This window comes from Barbus barbus (genome assembly GCF_936440315.1).
Source record: "Barbus barbus genome assembly, chromosome: 36".
Classification (NCBI taxonomy): Eukaryota; Metazoa; Chordata; class Actinopteri; order Cypriniformes; family Cyprinidae; genus Barbus; species Barbus barbus.
Window position 1 is genome coordinate 1300770 of NC_136714.1, and position 20235 is coordinate 1321004.

A 20235-nucleotide genomic window follows, 5' to 3' on the forward strand; every position below is an offset into this window, starting at 1 on the left:
ATGTCCTACTTAAGTGGGTCAAAAAGCACTTACGTTTTGAGAGTTCTAACTAACTGCATTTAATATAAATGGAAACTCTAGTGCATTTTAATTTAACTGTAAATAACATGCAGTTAAGTGTCTGAAAACTTTACATTCAGTTTGCACTTAAGTAAATTCTTATAGTATACCATTTCCATAATAAGTTCTCTTTATGAAATTCACTAGTTGATTAGTGAAACTGTTATATGTAATCGATTGCAAGCTTGAAGCTGCATGAAATGAGATATCATTTATGTCTGTTGCACAAAGCTGTGTGTTAGTGGTTGGTTCATTAAAAGAGATGCTTGCAGAGTTGCAGTTCTTCTCTCACTTATCAACACATTCCTACAGTAATAAAGGTCTGCTGAGACTTAATAAGGCAACAAAAGGAAACTTTGATTGTCAGATATCTCCTGTTTTTGTGGCCTGTTTCTATCCAGCGGTTTTATTTATGAGGGGTTCCTGTATGAACACACAGTTTGATTTGTTAGAAGCATCTATTTCCGCTCAGAGGAACTGGACGGTCAGTGAAGGTCAGCTTCAGTTCCCTCTCTATGTTTAGATGTTTCTCTGAAATGTGAGTATATAGTGCGTTCCCTGGATTTATTTAAAGAGCACCTACAGAATGATGAGTTTTTGCAGTGATGGTCCGGACGGCGTCTGTGTCCCAGATAACCAGATCGCTGTCTGATCCCACGGCTATCCGACCCTTGCGTGGATAAAGGTTGAGGATCTTGGCAGCATTGGTGCTTGTCACGGCGACAAACATGTTCTCATCCATTTTACCAGTGACCTGAGCAAAGGAAAAACAGACAGTGTTTGCTTTATTTTGGAGCTTTAAAGTACACTTATGAGAAGAAGGTAATGTATATAAGATTTAGGGCCCTATTTTCACATCCACATTAGGCAGAGGCAAGATTTCTGAGCCAAGTGGATTTTGAATGCAGCTTCCAAACGACAAAAAATAGCCAAATAATATACTGTCATACTGGGAATGTTTTTGCCATCTTATTTTACACTCTAAGGTTTGATCCAAAGATTCAGTACTCTTTTAGAAGATGTGTAATAGCGCCCCACACCGTATAACAGTGAAAACACGGAAAGCTGGAAAATTCTGTCAATGGTGGGGAAAAAGTTAATGTATTGAGTAAATATTCAGATATTTTATATTTTCTGGATCTGAGAATGTGAAGTAGAATGATCCTCACCACAGCCTTGTCCCAGATGACGGACATCCTCTCCTCCGCTCCGTTCACTCCTTCAGGAATCTGAGTGAAGTCGTCTTTCCCTATGGCCTTCTGAGCCACAGAGAATGTGCAGTGAGCGCTGCCCACCACCGACAGATCACCACTGAAACACACAAATGTATACGTAACAGACAAAACTTTGAAACTGATGGCATTTAACCTAAAATTATAAATAGTACAGCTATAAAAAGTCAGATTGTTGAGGTCTGTGCTACAGTCTTAGCTGATGTGCTGTGGTATCACATGAGCAAGAGCGTTACTGTTCTGTATATCAGGGGCCTCATTTATAAAGCGTTGTGTAGAAACCATCCCACACTGATCTCAAATGTGCATACATGTGATTCAGTGAATGAACATACACTTATTTTGTGCCTCTTTCAGATGTCAGAATCATAAATTGCAAATGCAAAAAGTGTGTACGCCTGCTTAGACCCTGACTTGCCACAAAGCACTTTTCCAAGTCAAAAAGACCGTTTTTTTATAAATATGAAAGTTGGTGTGGATTTTAGCGTACACAATTTATAATCAAACCTCTGTGTGTGCACGTTTTATAAATAAAGCCCCAGCAGTTTTGAAAAAATTGTTGAATTATTCAATGACTAAACTGAGTGAATAATTCAATGACTGATACATTTCTGTATACAAATTTCTGCCTACACTGTAAAGTGCAGTAAAGTGGTACTTTATATAGATATTTCTACCTTATTTAACCCATATAAAGTAGTTTTGGTGGTAAACATGAATGTAGTGAGGTTGATTCAGATATATTAAAATAATATTTTAGACATATATATATTTTTTTTTAAATGTGTATCCCAGCATCTCTGGCCACAGGTAGAGACACCTTGGATGGATGGCCAGTCCATCAGTTAAATATTTTATAATAAACTTCAAATATAAACTATTTTGTTTTTCATATTTTCAATCAATGACTTCTAGTCAATGGTTTTGTAGTCTATAAGTTAAAAGACCGACCGGTTAAGAACTAACTGACAGAACTGTATTGTAATATGATGTAATATATTTTAGGATATGCTTGTGTTTACCTGGCCAACAGGGTGTTTAGGTAGTCTGGAGTGGTTGGGTCAGGACTGAGGGGTGGTGAGGTCACAAAAGACGCCGCCTTTGCCCAGTTCTTGCTCCAATAATGAGTCCCATCGGTTCCCAAACTGGCCGTGATCGGCTCGCCAAACACCACATTACCTAGAAATACACAGTTCTCTATGATCTTCTGGTCTAAATATGACCTTCAATGCAAATCTACAATATTTTTTCATCAGTTTTTTTTTTCTTTGTCTTCCAGCCAAAAATCATGCGTCCAAATGTTCAGAAAAGTACCAGCACACTTCTCCTCAATAAACCCCATGATCTGAGCACAAACGGTGTGGGATGAATTATATAAGTAGGGTTTGTTCAAATCCCTAAACCTATGTATGAGCAGTTTAACCAGTGATGCTTGTTATAGCAAGTAAATGCATCAAAGACATTTGCAAAACTCATTAAAACCATTGTGTCAGTGGAGATTTATAAGTTAGTTCTGTGCAGTTTCATCAAAGTTTTAGTCTCCATTCAGGACAGTCAGAAAGAATAAAGAGGCAGAGTCTAGAATGTCACAGGTTTGTGTCTCTTTTAAAGACAGTGATTAAAAGTCGTGACGTATTGTCAAGTATGGTGACCCATACTCGAAATTGGTGCTCTGCGTTTAACCCATCCAAGTGCACACACACAGCAGTGAGTAGTGAACAAATGCACACACACACACACACACACACACACCGTGAACACACACCCGGAGCAGTGGGCAGCCATGCTGCGGCGCCCGGGGAGCAGTTGGGGGTTCGGTGTCTTGCTCAAGGGCACCTCAGTCATGGTATTGAGGGTGGAGAAAGCGCTGGACATTCACTCCCCCCCCCCACCTACAATCCCTGCCGGCCGGGGAATCGAACCCGCAACCTTTCGATTACGAGTCCGACTCTCTAACCATTAGGCCACGACTTCCATTAGGCCACGAGCACCCAATTGAACACACCAGAAGATTGATGAATAGCGTAATAGACATTTTACCACACTTTTGGGAATGCTATAGCAACCATTTCAGAGACATAAAACTGTTGCACACTACACTACACTACACTAAATAATTAGTTTGCCCAAAAATTAGAATTTTGTAATCATTTACTTACAACATTCCAAAACCATAAGACTTTCATTCATCTTCAAAACACGAATGTAAATATTTTTTTAATGAAATCTGCAAGATGTTTCCATTGAAAGCCCATTCACCCAATTATTTCACCGTCATGTTCCCTTTATATGATTTAATTTTAGCATTTAATCACATATAAACATCGATCAGCACCCATACACATGAATTGTGGTATTACGTGAAGCTCAAAAGTGCTTGCTTGATGCACGAGAACCACTGAACCAGTTCTTTCTTGCATATCAAGCAAATGCGGCTGAGCTTCCTTTTAACATATCTGAATCTGAATAATTGTAAATCTGTAATTAATTTGATGAATTTAATCATTTTACAGCCCTGTGATTTATTCATTTATTTGTCAAAATTCCCTCTTTTTGATTTCACTGACAAATCACCAGTATACCGCTTTTGAATGATTAAATATATGACCATTTTCATTTTTGGCTGAATTAATTCTTTAAGTAATTTTACAGTAGCTACACTGGGAATAACTGAACTGAAGTCCAGAAATAAAAGCCAGAGGAGAAACTTCATCTGTGATTAACTGGCATATCATGCAATTAATTCCTTTTTTTTAATATATATATATACAGTACGTTTACAGCCTTAACATTTACACTTTTATTTATTTGTGGCATTTACACTTTATTTGCATTTAAAAAACCATAGTTGTCTAAAACTATATCAGCTGGCTTCTGTACTCCTGAGTACTTGACACTTCTCTAAAACTGTGCCATTTAATGCTTAACTTTTTAAAATGGAAGAGTCCTTTTACATGCATTGCATCTGTTTAGGTCACTGTATGAGTCTCCCATAGCAAGAGCATTGCATCTGAATGATTTACAGTAACTAAACAGCAAGAGCTATTATAATGACGGATTGTGGAACCTTACAACAGACACGGCCAGTGCATATAACATTTCATAGAGTGCAAATAATGTATAGACAGATGACAAATGAATAATAATACATTTATAATAATTAAACTGTTATTTACACACATGCTATCCAACCGAAGGTCATTACTGTCATGAATATATATGTCAACGATGAGTGTAACTCAACAGAGGTTTAACTCAGATGAGATGTGTAAACTAGTCAACATCTGTGAAAGCTCAAGCGTTACGCTGCTGACATGCTCCTGCTGTGATTTCTTATTTTATCAGACATTTCATCGTGTTCTGCACCTTGTTTCCCAGAAACCTCAGCTCACTCGGAAACTTCTCCAGAACTTTGCTTGTATTCACACAATTCTATATGAAATGTGGTAAATATTACAAATTGTGTTGTCAAAAGTACATAATAAGCGACTAATCAGCAGCTGCTTTCCAACATTCATATATCTGTGAGAACGCTCTGTGAAGAGTGTCAAAGGTTTCTATTTACAATGTGTTTTTGCAGCTTAGAGCTTGTAGCCAATCACAGACATGTATGTTGAGCACGTGAGCACAATGGCCAATCAGAGTCTTTCAAGTCACAAGTAAGTTGCAAATTGAAAAAAAAGTATAAACATGATGTAAACGAGATTCATTGCGCAGTACAGATAGATTTGTTTTATTGTAATGGGAGTTTTCACTGATTATAAAGGGAGTGTTTTGAGTTCTGTATACAACCCATTCATAATTTAAATAAAAGTTTTATTTTCATGCTGTTAAATACACACTGCAAAGTTTCAGGAGGTATGACTATATTAAAATGTGTGACTGAATCTGAAATTGTAATGTTTGATTTGGTGCTAACCTGTGTTTCTTTGTCATTTTATTACATTCATTTGATCTTTTTAATGCAACGCAATTACATAATCAAACAATATTTAACGTCTATATGCTAATGTTTTAACATTTTATTTACTTATTATTATTAATAGCAGTAACAGACAATTTTATTTATTTAATATTTAAATAAAAAAGTACTTGCAACGGTTTTTGCTATAGTACTGAAATAAGAATAGATTCTGTCCATTATTCAAAAAATATATATAGACATTTATATTCATATTGCCACATTATGAGACATTCATTACATCTAAACTTTAAAGGCTTTTTTTGTTAAATTATTTTATTATTTATGTTATTTTTTAATTTATGGTTACAGTGTAATTATACATTTAAGTACTGAGCAATATTAATTAACTACATGTACTTACTATATGGTTAGGGTTTGGTTTAGGGTTACTTACATGTAATTAATGCATAATTTATTTGTAACGTGTAATAAGGACACCTTAAAATAAAGTGTTACCTTGTTTATTGTTTGATGATTTACCATCCTAGTGAACAATAAAAATACTAAACCATATTTGAAATACATTTATTTTATTCAAAGTATACTACAAATTCATTTACATATTTATATACTTAATAAAAGTACCCTGCAATTGTGCTTTTAGTATACTAAACTTGTATACTTAAAGTCTGCTAAATTAGAACAACTCATTTTGTACTTAATACACTATAATTGAGCAGAAGTAGTGCTGAGGTCTAACTAAAGATATACTAAAGGATATTTGATTGTGCTAAAGTGCAGATATTGCAAGTATACTTCAGTTACACTTTAAACATCTGGCATTTAAAGACCATTATTATTCCAAAATCATACAATACTCATCAATAGTGACATTAATACACATTTCAGGCTAAATACTGAGAAAGGTGCATTGTGCACAAGCAGTACTCCAAATAAAGTTTAATTAGAATTTTTCTCGAGCGATATGTCAGTAAATATGTTAATAGATTTGAACTGTACTTAGTATGAAGTAAATGTATTTTAAACATATTCCTGTTTTTACTGATTGGTGATCAGGCTTTAAATGTATGTGATGTTGTGTACCTTTTTTCCTGGCCTGTGAGATGATGTCAGCAGCGCTCTTGCTCATCACACGGGTCACGTAGAGCGGACAGTTGGTTTGACTGGCAATAGTGACGGCTCGAAACACTGCTTCAGCCTCCAGCTACACACACACACACACAGAGATTCAGCCTAACTCAAAAGCTGATACACAGTCACAAACACACACTCTTTGGATTTAGTTTTACGCACAGCTAAAATACCTTACAAATCTAGTTCCCCTCCCCACTTTCTTGGCTGACCTCAATAAAGCCAGATAAAGGATCATGTCTGCGAAAGATCACTGATAGACTGATGCCAGACTAATTCAATCTTTGGACAGTTTTCAACATGAAATCAGATTGATGCAACAGATTTAATAAAGCTCCGTGTCTTATAGTGAGTTTTACATTGAGAATCAAATATTTCTCAGGGCCTGCAGTGATGTTATAGCACTAACAAACTCCTATACTGTGTTTGTGCTCACTGACCTCCTCTGGACGGCTGAGAACGTGTCCCTCGGGTCCGGTGATGCCCATCTCCAGCATACGGTTCTGCTCCTGAACAACACACAGACGAGATGAGTCTCTGTTCTGTCACTCTTTGCATTGTACCTGTATTATGCATGCTTTTTTAACATATGTGGTGCATGAACAATGCCATTAAAGGAACTGTTTATCCTGCGTAATCATCAAATCATTTAAATTATAAAGAGAACCATCTACGATTGCTGTCTGTATACAAAACAATCACAATATAGAGAACAGATGGTTTTCATCCTACTGACAGGAACAGTGTGATGTTAATCGATTTACTAATGCAGAAACCACAAACAATGTCTTTACACGAGTCCTTACATATTCACATAAAATGCACTTTCAGATTTTTATATCGTTTTTTGCACCAAAAAAGCTCTTTCTTTAGCTAACAGCAGTATGGCTCTTGTGATCGATGGACTCCTCCTTGATTTATATATGACAATGACACACGTTAATGCATGGTAACGTCTTTTGATTCTCCATTTCATGACCTCTTTAATATTCATAAGGTTCACATACCTCAGCGATTATTTCTCCATTTTCAGCGTGGACCTGTGCAATTCCTCCATGCTCTCCAAGGAAGGTGAAGATCTCATAAAGCTGTTCATACACACATAGAAATAGAGTGAAAATAGCTTTAATGCAACTTTTTTGTAACAGTGAGATAAAGTAAACTGTACGAATGGTGGAAATCTACTCTAATCTTGTTTTTAAAGAAAATTAAGGCATTTTCATATAAATGCTGTGAGGAGAGATTTGTGAACAGAAAACACAACATAACGTTACACCAACAAAAGTCCTTTTTAAGGGTCAGATCAGATAGAAATAACTCCCAACAGAAAGAATGAAAGAATGTGTTTATCCACAACACTATTCTGTTTTTTTACAAACAAACTAATACATAAATTCATTCATAAATAAAAAATAACTATGGTTTCTTTATAATCCTTTCTTTAGCTTACCTCATTGTTGCTCATCTGATAGAGGTCTTTATAAGCCATATAGACCTGGAAAGAGTTCACTCCTATTTGGACAGAACCAATAAATCATCAACTCTGCCAGCATTCACAACCTTTTTTTTTTTCATAATGATATGCATTTCTAATTCTCAAACTAGAAAATAAAAAAAAGTAGGGTGGAGGTTTTATCCATTACGAATACGAGAATGGGGCAAAACATTAAACAATATAAAGTGATGATTCACGCTCAGTAAGATTTCTGAAAATACTGCACCTGAAAATAAATGTCACTATTAATATCTATTTATTATAATAAAAAAAATAGCACATTAGTTTGCACATGGTAATATGCAGCAGAACAGATTCCATGCTCATTTGTAGGATAAGCTGTAATAAAGCAGCTTGTTTCTGAGCATCATTTTCAGAAATAGTTCAAATGACCAAAAATAACTTGTCAAATCACAACACATTCCCTCTGGGATATTATACTGCGTATATTTATAACTTCAGAGGGGTTTTTTTTTTTAGTATGCTAGACCATTTTTGAACAATTCAACAATTCAAATTTGAACCTTCAGACCAAGTCTGCAAAACTGCGGCGATAGTATCATTATACAGCTCAAGTCAGCTCCACTGCACACTGAACAAGCAAAAAACACACAAAATAGTGGTCATATCCATGTGTAGTTTGGTGTGTATATGGCCAATTGTTTGATGCTGTAGAGTTACTGTGCAAAAACACAATCTTTATAAGAGTTAAAATAGTTTTGAAAGAGATGCGTAATGTTTTGCATGTTGTGTGCATGTTTTGTTAATCGCAATAAGCTTTGTGCTTTGTTACTTTTACTATAACACAAAGTCTTAGCCTTCTGTCAATTTTATGATGAAATACAAACAATCAATATGTTTTTACGCTCTTTAATTTGTAGTGAGATAACTATATACGCCTCAGTTCAAGCGGCATCAATGATATTTTCCTCTTTAATATTTGCAGCACAAAATAAACATGAATATTTGAATGCATGTTGAAAAAATGAGAACAATTTCACAACAATTCTCATGAAATCGATCAATCAGAGCTTCAAAAATGTCAATAAGCCTACGTTTTATTGCTGTTTTTCATGTTAAATGTGAAGAATGACAGGCATAGGTGGAATTTTCACATTAACTTCACGCAACATGATTTTATTATCGTAATTTTGACTTCATTCTTAAAATATTATGACTTTAATCTTATTTAGTTATTTATTTTTCAACATGGCACTAAAATGCCGCTGTAGGCTATTTGTACTGCTTGCAAACACAATCTTGGCACAACAAACAAACAAAGACAGAAAAAAATAGTAAGGAGATATTTGAATTCTTTATTTATAAACTAGTGTTTTCTGAGTCAGTGTCGCAAAGATGAAGCTGACGATCCTGACTCGCCGTCTCCTCATTGGACGCGCCTTTAGAGAGAAATGCATCTTTACGGATTACATACTAAAAGAGTTTTTATTTTTCGATTTGAATTATTTCATGTTAAAGTAGTCATTTAAAGCATTCTATAGATATTTTATGACGGCGTATTTTCAGTTTTCACTCTTATTAAGAAAAAAAATGCAAGTGATTGCGTCGGCGCCTCCATGTCCTGTAAAGCGTGCTGTAGCTCCGCACAAAGATTGAATATGTGCCTAATAACGCACATTTATCTAGGTTCATTTTTTTAATTAATATTGTGAAATGCATGAAGTGTTTTATATGCTCAACTCTGGCTGCTTGGTCGTTATTTTAAAAAACAAAAATTTGAATTTAACAAACATAAAATGTTCAAAACATATTTCTAAATTAACTTAATAAAGAAACGAAAAAAAAAAAATATAACCAAAACTGAACTGTTTTAATGGCTGCAAAAGCAGCTGTGTAAAGAGAGAAACAAAACATGGGCTTCAGTCAGACTCGGGTATTCTGATAAGCTGAGGGACAAGGGCCCAACTAGGGCCTAGATTTGAGGCCTGTGCAGGGATCTATTTCCTCCCTCATTTCAATTAAGCGTTCTCCCTCGGCTTGGCGGACCCCCAATCTGCCCGGGCCCATATGCACCTGCATACCCAGACACTACACCCCAGGCCTGTAAGCAATCTTAAAAATGTGTAATAGTAAAAGATCTCCCACCTTTTTCCTTAATGAGACTCAGGGCCTCTTGTTTGATGCTATCGTTCCAGTGGGTGATGTCCACATGCAGAGAGTAATCACAGCACGCTTTCTCATCCGCCCACTCACGCCAGCGATCGAAGGCCTCCACCAGACTGGAGCCCGGCTCCGGGATCACATGATCCACTGCAGGTGACACACATGACAGAGGCTTGTTCAGACAACACAGCTCATATTTGTATTAAATAACTTGTGTGTAAATAAAATGTGTGTAAATTGGAGCTCTAAAGCTGTCTGAATCATCTAGGAAGGCTATTTTTCTAAGAGCAAGAAATTGTTACCATTCACTCAACTCACGATGCCTTATGATTCACAATACTTACCATAATAAAATAAGATTTAGGACACATTATAAATGAAAATATGTGTTTTTATTATTGCCCAGAGAAAATGCTGCACATTTATTTGTGAAAATTAATTGTGTCACATAACAAAACTAAATAAATTTCAAACAAATCCCAAATCAAATAAATAAATCATCCAAATAAAAGAAATCTCTTCATATAAACAAACCAAAGCTTTGCCTTTGCTCATTTCATTTAAACTGAGATGCATCCACTGCATATTAATAACAGTCCAATCAAAGATGCTGCATACAAGCAGCTGGAGCAGGTTTGATTTACATTAATATTAACATTTTTTTGATGACTGAGTCAATGGAACTTGATTTTATTTTACATTTATTTTATTTTTGTTTATTTTTTTTTTCATTTATTGCTTTAAATATAATTGCAATAATGATTTCAGAGTATTTTCTGGGATTCCTTGCTGCACCATGAGGCCCTTTTGAATGATTCTGAATCAATTCTGTACTTGTTTTATTTATTTATTTATTTTTTTATCCCTCACTGACTGTCCTTGTCTGGAAAACTTTCATATACTTACTTTGTGTCCATTATTTGTAAAGTGTTACTTTATATTTGCTTGTATTTTTAGTTAGTTCCTAACTAAATACCATCCAGTTGTATTAATTCATTGTTTGTTTCTAATTTCTTAATCCAAATTTGGTCAACTCGTTCATTAATATAAAAAAATTTAAAAAGTATATAATGAATCGTTTTAGAATCAGAATCAGAATGTGTTTCCCAGAATCAGATTGCATTACTACTGCTAATATTTTCGGACCATTAGGCCAGGAACATACAATCAGATTCAGTGAGGAGCCTCTCAATATTTCACTGCTTCTTCATTGTCTCCATATCTGCATGTATGATCTAGCACAATTCCTCTGGGAACAAAGGGATGTATACAGCTGGATTTTTACTCTAAAAGGAATCAGTGCTAACGGTCCCTGGTAAACACAATGTTTACTGTACAACAACCCACTCTTATTCTCCAGCTGTTGTCACTTTTTCTTCATGATCTGTAGCCTGCAGCAGTCAGAAAAGCCTGCTGTCTTTCCACGCTACTAGAATTTCACCGTGGGATGCATACAGGAGCTTTGTGTGGTCGCCGGAAGCCTAATATTGTTGTCAATGTTTATCCCTTTTCATTAACACACACACACACACGTATACACACACACACACATGCACACACACACACACACACACACACACACACACACACACACATATGCACACACACACACACATGCACACACACACATGTTGGTTTTTGTGGTTTATGGGGACTCTCCATAGGCGTAATGGTTTTTATACTGAACAAACTGTGTGTGCTATTGCCCTACACCAACCCTACACCTAAACTTAGCCCTCACAGGAGACTTTGTGCATTTTTAGATTTTCAAAAAAACACCATTTAGTATGTTTTTTAAGCCTTTTGAATTACGGGGACATAGGCAGTGTCCTCATAAACCACATAAACATGCACACACTCACACACACACACACACACGCACGCACACACACACACTCATACACACTCACACCCCCCCCACACACACACACGCACACGCACACCCACACACACACACACACACAAAATTTGAGCTGATGTTAATAGAATCCACTCAAGTTCAATATGTGCTCGACTTTCAGTCATACAGTTAAAATACTGCATAGGGTTCATTACTCCAAACCACAACTCTCCGCAATGTATTCCAGTGTTGACGACAGTTGTGTTAGATGTCACATGTCACCCTGTAATCTGAGTCATATGTTTGTTTGTTTTTTTCTGTCCAGTACTTTGTAACTATTGGAACAATTATGTTGAGACTATGTCCAAAATATTTAAAACCAAAGTTGATGTCTGCCCTGCTACTGCAATCTGTGGGGTTCCTAGAGTTTGGACTCAGTTTACATCTAAACAGTTAGATGTACTTGCCTTCGCTTCTTTATTGGCTAGATGACAAATTTTATTTCTTTGGAAGTCCAACAAACCCCAGGTTTCTCACAGTGGCTTGTGGATACCATGTACTTTTTGAAGTTGGAAAAGATAAGATGCTCTCGGCATGCCAGTTATGGTTCTGATAAATGGCAAAATTTTATAATATATTTTCACTCCCTTCAAACTTTGCCCGCTGATTGAATTTATTTGAATTTTTGAATCATCATGTTTCCTCCCCCAGACTATGTCTTTTGTCTCAATAATTATGTTTGTACTTTCCACTCAATAAAATATATATATATATATATTTGAGCTGATAAAGATTAGTTTATTAACTTTATATGTTTTAGATATGTGAAACATCCATGTTTCCCATCATTATTGGGTGCTTAACTAACATAACTGTCTAAACTTGATGTCACTGCATGATTACATAAACAAACTACTAAATTATGTGCAGTTTCTTGCACAGACCGATCGTTTCGCTTCATAAGACCTCAAAATATTGTTGATTAATTTTGTCTTGTCTGATATTTTTTTAGGCTCTCAAGTGACAGTAAAAATTTCAAGTGACTTGCTAAATTTCAGCTAAAAATCTTTACTGTTTACTGAAGAAAAAAACAGTCACCTACATCTTGGATGGCCAGAAGTCGAGTAAATTAACAGCTGATGTTCATTTTTGGGTGAACTATCCCCTCAATTCAAACCACTGCAGATAAATCTTCCACAGATCTCACCGATCATGGTGGTTCCTCCAGCAAGAGCAGCCTTGGTGCCCTGGGTAAAATCATCCACAGTGGTTGTTCCCCTGAAGGGCATCTGTAGGTGGGTGTGGATGTCAATTCCTCCAGGAATCACCATCTTCCCATCGGCCTCAATGGTCTTCACCCCTCCTGGGACTATCAGGTTGTCTCCAATTTGCCTTGAAGTTGACAGAAGATGATAATTCAGAAAGACAATATGGGATAAATGTTAATGAATTGATGAGGAAATTACAATTTTTTTTATCAGGTTTTTTTTTTGGTAACACTTTATAGTAACTGCACGCTATGAATCATTAGGTAAGCATTAGTAAATAGTCAGTCCATCCTTTATAAAGCATTATCCACATCATTAATAGTCATTAGTAAGCAGTTTATGAACACAGCTATAAATGCCTTGTTCTTGATTTATAAGCATATCTAGTACAAAGGAGATTTAAAGGCTCAGTTATCTTCCCAACAGAAAAAAATAAACCAACACAACACAGAGGGATACAGAACTCAGAAATATTTATTTCAAGATGCAAAAAAATGAAACTGTACACTAGAATTTTTATTTATTTTTTTTTCTATGAAATTGCAGAGGTTTATTTTTCATTTTTTAATCAAGTGTACAGTTGTACAGTTTCATTTTTTGCATCTTGAAATAAATATTTCTGTGTTCTGTATCCCTTTGTGTTTAACTTTTCTGTTTGGGAGATAAATGAGTCTTTAAATCTGCTGTAAATGCTTTATAACGGATGAATTAACTATTTACTCATGCTTAACTTATGATTCATAGTGTGCAGTTATTATAAAGTGTTGCCAAAATCGGTAACACTTTAGTTTAGGCACCAATTCTCACTATTAACTAGTTGCTTATTAGCATGCATATTACTAGCATATTGACTGTTTATTAGTAGTTAGAAAATAACATATTCTGCATCCCTGATCCTACCCAATGTCTAATATCAACAAATACCTTACTGACTATTAATAAGCACCAAATTAGGAGTTTATTGAGTCATAGTTAATGGTTTGTCAATAGCCAGAAATAAAATAAAGTGTGACCAAAACTTATTTGGTCTGTAGATGCCTGTAGAGCCTCATTATTTTGAGTAATGGTCAGAATATTAAAAATATCAATAATTTGAGATTTTTATTACGTGGAGAGATTGGTTAAGGCTGTCAATATATCATAACTAAAAGTTTGTATATTATTAACATTCATTTTCTAATTAAGGTACTCATTATTTAAAAATGCTATGTGTAAAAATGATATATGATACATGTCAAATTATTGTTTTCACAAGATTTTCAGTGTAACACATACACTCATATGTTTGAGTTAAGGCATTTTGATTAAAGATTTTCTTTGTAATGAAACACACATAACATAGCATGCATTTACAAATTAGTCATGCTGACTTTTAATATAAATATTAGCTGGCTTTGTTCAAAGCAGGAGTAAGCAGTTCTCAAAAACAATTAATCAAAATATGAGTTGTTGCTTTAGGTTGAAAGTCTGGTATGAGTTTAACATTAAAAACAGCAGTTATTTAATCAACGATGCTGATAAATATGGGTATGGCTTTAATTTCAGTTAGAAACAAGAACCTGTATTTAGATCCAGTACGGTTGTACTGTATATAATAATAATAATTCATTACATTTATATATACAAGTATATGTGTGCATGTGAACGCAGCTTACTTGATGACTCCATCCTCCATATAGATGTCTGCATAGAAGGACTGGTCATCGTTCACAATCCGACCGCCTTTAATCAGGAGCCTCTCGCACTGAGAAAACACGAGACCGAAACAGAGAGAGAGAGAATGAGGATACTTATTTAGACTGCAAAACAAATGTAACATTTTCATACTTTATATTTATATTTAGATTGCAAAAATGTTAAGAGTTTTAATTCAAGTTGCATGCAAGTTCTACACATTGCTGAAAGCTTGCTTTTCTACAACTATCTTGATTTAGAAACAAATTTTTGAGAATTTATGGACTGGATGCAAACAGACATCATTCAATTTAAAGCTCCAACAAGTGGTGAAACTTACAAATGAATAGCTAAATAATCAACAGCAGAGAACATCAAACTTCTTAGTACCACCTCAGAAAATGGTACCACCATAATGACCAACATTAAAATACAGCTGCGTAGTAGGCCTATTCAGCTACTGCTCTGCACAGTTAAAAAAATAGCCAGTTTTATTCCTAAAACATTGAACCTGAAACTGCACAGTGCTTACAAACAGGTCAATAAAAAACTTAAATAATGTTTAAATTAAAATGTGTTGTACCTAAAAGTAAATAAAAACTGTACTGTACTTTAATGTAAAAACAAAAAAAAAACTAAAAACACAGCTTTACTCAAATAAAGATTAAATTGAAATTTATTGTGTTTTAACATTAATTTATATTTAATTTAGGGATTCCTCTGCGTAACCACTAGAGGGAGCCTGAGTGCCACACTTTGAGAACCACTGACTCTGTTAGTGATGTGCTATTGAACATACAAATGTAATAAAACATGCAATGTAATACAATGAACACGGAGAATCAAAAACACACTGCATAAAAATCAATATAGCAGGAACCCTGAGTGCTACTTTAAAGCATAAATGATTGAGCTCATATGGACCTGTGGTCAGTCTGTCTGGGGAATCATGAATCACTCACTGCATCAGTGCTGTTTCACTGTCTCCACTGGATGAAGCTCTTCATATAAAGCTGGATATATAAGTATTTTTCTTTATATTGCAAATCTCAACTACTTGATTGCTTGTACTGTAGCAAAACTATATTATCACCCAGCTCTCGTCTGCTAAACGCAACAATAAAGTGTGAAGTTAAGAAAGTGCTATATGAATACATTTGGATTTGACTTGACTAGAAGGACACAGACTTTTACATTTCTATTGCATACAAAGCCTTAAAACTTAACATTACCAAGACATTCAAAACTGATTTCCTCCACTACACAAATTAAAATTTAAAGTCCTGCTATTTAAAATTCAGTCATGATGAGAGGTTTGCTGCAGTAGCTCCATGCATCACTTCAACTTAGGGTCAAAATCACCCGAGTGACATTTTTTCTGAATAATCAGTTCATAACGGCATGTCACCAGTGTCACTTCAGAACTCGAAAGACAACGTAAGCTTGAACAAGGAACCATCTCATCTTTATTTTAGCAAAGACAACTTGACAGGAACCATTTTGTGTTTTGAAACCAACAAGAAAGCATTTCAAATCATGTTAAAGAGTGCTTTTACAATGCACAGGTTGCTCTGCGTAGATACAACATGCCACATAAAAACAGCACTGAACTAATCATTCAGTATATAAGCTTAAATGAGTCCAGAGTGGAACTACAAAAATAGGCAACCTTAAATCTAAAGAACATGATTCAAACATGAATAATTTCAATAAATCTATGTTCTCTATGAAAGATGTTCTTTTCTCCAGTTTCTTGTCCCAGAATATATCCCTTTGTTGTCTATGAAAGACAACAAAGGGATATATTCTGGGACAAGAAACTGAAGGATTTCAGCAGGATGCTGACAAAGCAAAGATGTAAATGTGCAGAAAGTGTATTGACTCACAGGGACAGACAGTTCGACGAATGCCAGAGTCCAATCTGAGCACACAAACAGTGCTGTCATTTGTTAAGTGTGCATAGGGAGTGGGGGAGATACAGCCAAAGAAAGCTGAGCCAGAGGACATTAAGGCGTGGAGCATTAGCCATGCTTGTGCGGGATTGAAGAAAACCTCTCTGCATGCATCCAGAGCTGCAGCCTTGTTGCCTGGTGACCAAAATATTTACCATCCGCTCATGAGAGTTTCTTCTTTTCTGCCAACATAGCAGTCAAAACACTGGAGCTCACCATCAACATGATGACCAAGCTCTGTTAGACTTCAACACATCCACCCTGCCCTACGCCCGAGTTATCCAGGATGTTATAGTCAGGGGAGTCATGTTTTGAGGGGACACAAGTATAATATCATTTCATTCCAATGCTAAAGTAATATACTACATTAATTATGTAGCCCCATAGTATTAATGTATTATCTGGCTCTGCACTATGATGGCGTCAGCATCCTCTGCAATAACTTTCTACGATAAATGTCATTTCTGCAATATCGGACAGCTGCCGATTATTTAAAAACAGCCAATGATCAGAGCTCATTATTTCATGTCAATCAAAAGGGGGCGGGTAAACTCGTGATAGGCTTATGAACTAAAATAAACCGCTTGGTTACAATATTTCAACACTGGAGGAACAAAAAAACTTTGTAAATAGAAAATTATTTCACACAAAACATACCAAAAAGGGTTTTACCACTAATTAAACATACCCCTCTGGTAGCCTCATATCCAGTAAAGGCGATTTTGGACAGATTTTACTAACTGGGCTGGAGGACCAAATGACCTCAATGATCGCCTGTGGTAAGCGACAGCACTGTGTATTCAGACAGGTCTGCAGGCCTGATGCTAATGTGCAGAGATGGATGGCTCTTTTGGGTAGGTCACTGCTGAACAATAATATTGATGTCCAGAGCATCTGACAGCAGCGTCAGTCAGAGAAAGAGAAAACCACGCCTCTCCTCTCCGCTCCTCTCCTCTCATCTCATCTCCTCTCCTCTCCTCTCATCTCATCTCCTCTCCTCTCCTCTCCTCTCCTCTCCACACCTCTCCTCTCCTCTCCTCTCCTCTCCACTCCTCTCCTCTCCTCACCACGCCTCTCCTCTCCACTCCTCTCCTCACATCTCCTCTCCTCTCCTCACCACGCCTCTCCTCTCCTCTCCACTCCTCTCCTCTCCTCACCACGCCTCTCCTCTCCACTCCTCTCCTCTCCTCTCCTCTCCTCACCACGCCTCTCCTCTCCTCACATCTCCTCTCCTCTCCTCTCCTCTCCTCTCCTCACCACGCCTCTCCTCTCCTCTCCTCTCCTCTCCTCTCCTCTCCTCACCACGCCTCTCCTCTCCTCTCCACTCCTCTCCTCTCCTCACCACGCCTCTCCTCTCCACTCCTCTCCTCTCCTCTCATCTCATCTCATCTCATCTCATCTCATCTCCTCTCCTCTCCTCTCCTCTCCTCTCCTCTCCTCACCACGCCTCTCCTCTCCTCTCCTCTCCTCTCCTCTCATCTCATCTCCTCTCCTCACCACGCCTCTCCTCTCCGCTCCTCTCCTCTCATCTCATCTCATCTCATCTCATCTCATCTCATCTCATCTCCTCTCCTCTCCTCTCCTCTCCACTCCTCTCCTCTCCTCTCCTCTCCTCTCCTCTCCACTCCTCTCCTCTCCTCTCCTCTCCACTCCTCTCCTCTCCTCTCCTCTCCTCTCCTCTCCTCTCATCTCCTCTCCTCTCCTCTCCTCTCCTCTCCTCTCCACTCCTCTCCTCTCCTCTCCACTCCTCTCCTCTCCTCACATCTCCTCTCCTCTCCTCTCCTCACCACACCTCTCCTCTCCTCTCCTCTCCTCACCACACCTCTCCTCTCCTCTCCTCTCCTCACCACACCTCTCCTCTCCTCTCCTCTCCTCTCCTCTCCTATCCTCTCCTCTCCTCTCCTCTCCTCTCCTCTCCTCTCCTCACCACACCTCACCTCTCCTCTCCACTCCTCTCCTCTCCTCACCTCTCCTCACCACACCTCACTTCACCTCTCCTCTCCTCACCTCACCACACCTCTCTCTCCTCTCCTCTCCTCTCCTCTCCTCTCCTCACCTCTCCACTCCTCTCCTCTCCTCTCCTCTCCTTACCTCTCTCCTCTCCTCTCCTCTCCTCTCCTCTCCTCTCCTCTCCTCTCCTCTCCTTACCTCTCCTCTCCTCTCCTCTCCTCTCCTCACCTCTCCTCACCTCAGCACACACAAGAGAAACGCTCTTCAGTAACACGTATTTAAATATGACAATCTCTTGCGCGATTATTGCACATTTTGGACACGTCTTTTCAAAATCACAATATGAAAGAGCAAATAATAGGCTAGGCTGTGCGAAATCCGTGCAATGCTCGTGCGCCCGGACTGCGCAGTCTAACAGCATCAGCACCATGAGGATCTCCGAGACAAAGAACATCACTGTAAAAACCCCAACACTGCACTGCAAATGATTACAAAAACCTCTCGAAGACCCATGCACACGCACTCAACCTTTACAAATATCCTTTTAAAATCAGCCTGATGTCTTTGTGTGCTGCTGGGTGTATGTAGTATGTAGCAGGCTCAGTTATGGGCGTGATTTTCTTGCTGCAGTACACCGGCTCAACACAACATTTCCTTTTATCTACAATATTCGGAAAAGACTGTAAGAATCAGTATATTGATAAAAACAATCATGATAATGATATTGCACTTGGAATATGATTCCTTCCAAAAAACTCATCTGAACTAGAATCAGGCTCAATTCCTCTCTATCAGTTTAACCCACATTCTCTGACACGCCTGCAGCCTGACATTTATTTTTGTTAGAAACGTTCAGATCAAAGCCACTCTGAAAGAAAATACGCATTGAAATATGAATATAAATGCATGAACTTACAGTGATTTTTGGGATATTCTTTTTGCCCTGGTAAGACATGGTTTGATCTCGGTTGACGCAGACGTCTTTATTCTGTTCTTTTGCTGATGTTAGTGGTTGCGCACACTGGACTTGATTGTCTGCTCTGCTGGGCTCCTCCCTCCATGTCCAGCCGGGTGTCGTGTGTGGTTTTAGCCACCAGGCGGCGCCAAAACTAGGCTCGTGAAGCCCGGCTCATTTACCCGAATCGGTTCTCTCGAACAGTACTGAACCGGTTCAAACATTGATTCACGACATGACGAGTGGCCTACCCTGATGTCATGTTTTAATAAATGTTTATTATATTTTAAAGTAGTCTGAATGTATTTGGATCTCTTATACTGATTCAATAGCCACAGTAAAAGCTAATAATAAAAGCTCACTGATTTTCACAGCTACTGCAAGTTAATAACATAGACAAAGTAGAATGAGATACATTTAGTAATTATCGCATTTATTTTACGCATAACAGTGAAAGGCTAATAATTGTAATGATTTGTGCTACTTTCTTCACACGGATACCAACAAACTCCACCTTTATTACTTTGAGAATGATGTACGAACCGGTTCATTTCAAAGAACCGACTCAAACGAATCATTTGTTAATGAATCGGATATCAATTGCATGTAAACGCTGGTGTCAAGCAGAG

General features: G+C 37.3%; 1 protein-coding gene across 2 annotated transcripts in view; it reads right to left on the minus strand.

Annotated features, from left to right (window-relative positions):
* Nucleotides 1-20235, minus strand: part of LOC306856062 (dihydropyrimidinase-related protein 3-like) — a 42911-nt gene that overhangs the window by 11555 nt on the left and 11121 nt on the right. Inside the window, exons 1-11 of one of the 2 annotated variants that reach the window (XM_079395045.1) lie at nucleotides 19568-19678; nucleotides 14731-14819; nucleotides 13015-13199; nucleotides 9950-10114; nucleotides 7799-7860; nucleotides 7356-7436; nucleotides 6789-6857; nucleotides 6301-6421; nucleotides 2315-2471; nucleotides 1230-1371; nucleotides 644-814 (exon numbers count right to left, since the gene is read on the minus strand). In XM_079395045.1, the coding sequence (XP_079251171.1) occupies nucleotides 644-814; nucleotides 1230-1371; nucleotides 2315-2471; nucleotides 6301-6421; nucleotides 6789-6857; nucleotides 7356-7436; nucleotides 7799-7860; nucleotides 9950-10114; nucleotides 13015-13199; nucleotides 14731-14819; nucleotides 19568-19606 (1281 nt within the window). In that variant the 5' untranslated portion in view covers nucleotides 19607-19678. Of the gene's footprint in view, nucleotides 1-643; nucleotides 815-1229; nucleotides 1372-2314; nucleotides 2472-6300; nucleotides 6422-6788; nucleotides 6858-7355; nucleotides 7437-7798; nucleotides 7861-9949; nucleotides 10115-13014; nucleotides 13200-14730; nucleotides 14820-19567; nucleotides 19679-20235 lie in introns of those variants that run through there. The other variant, XM_079395044.1, reaches the window with a different exon arrangement.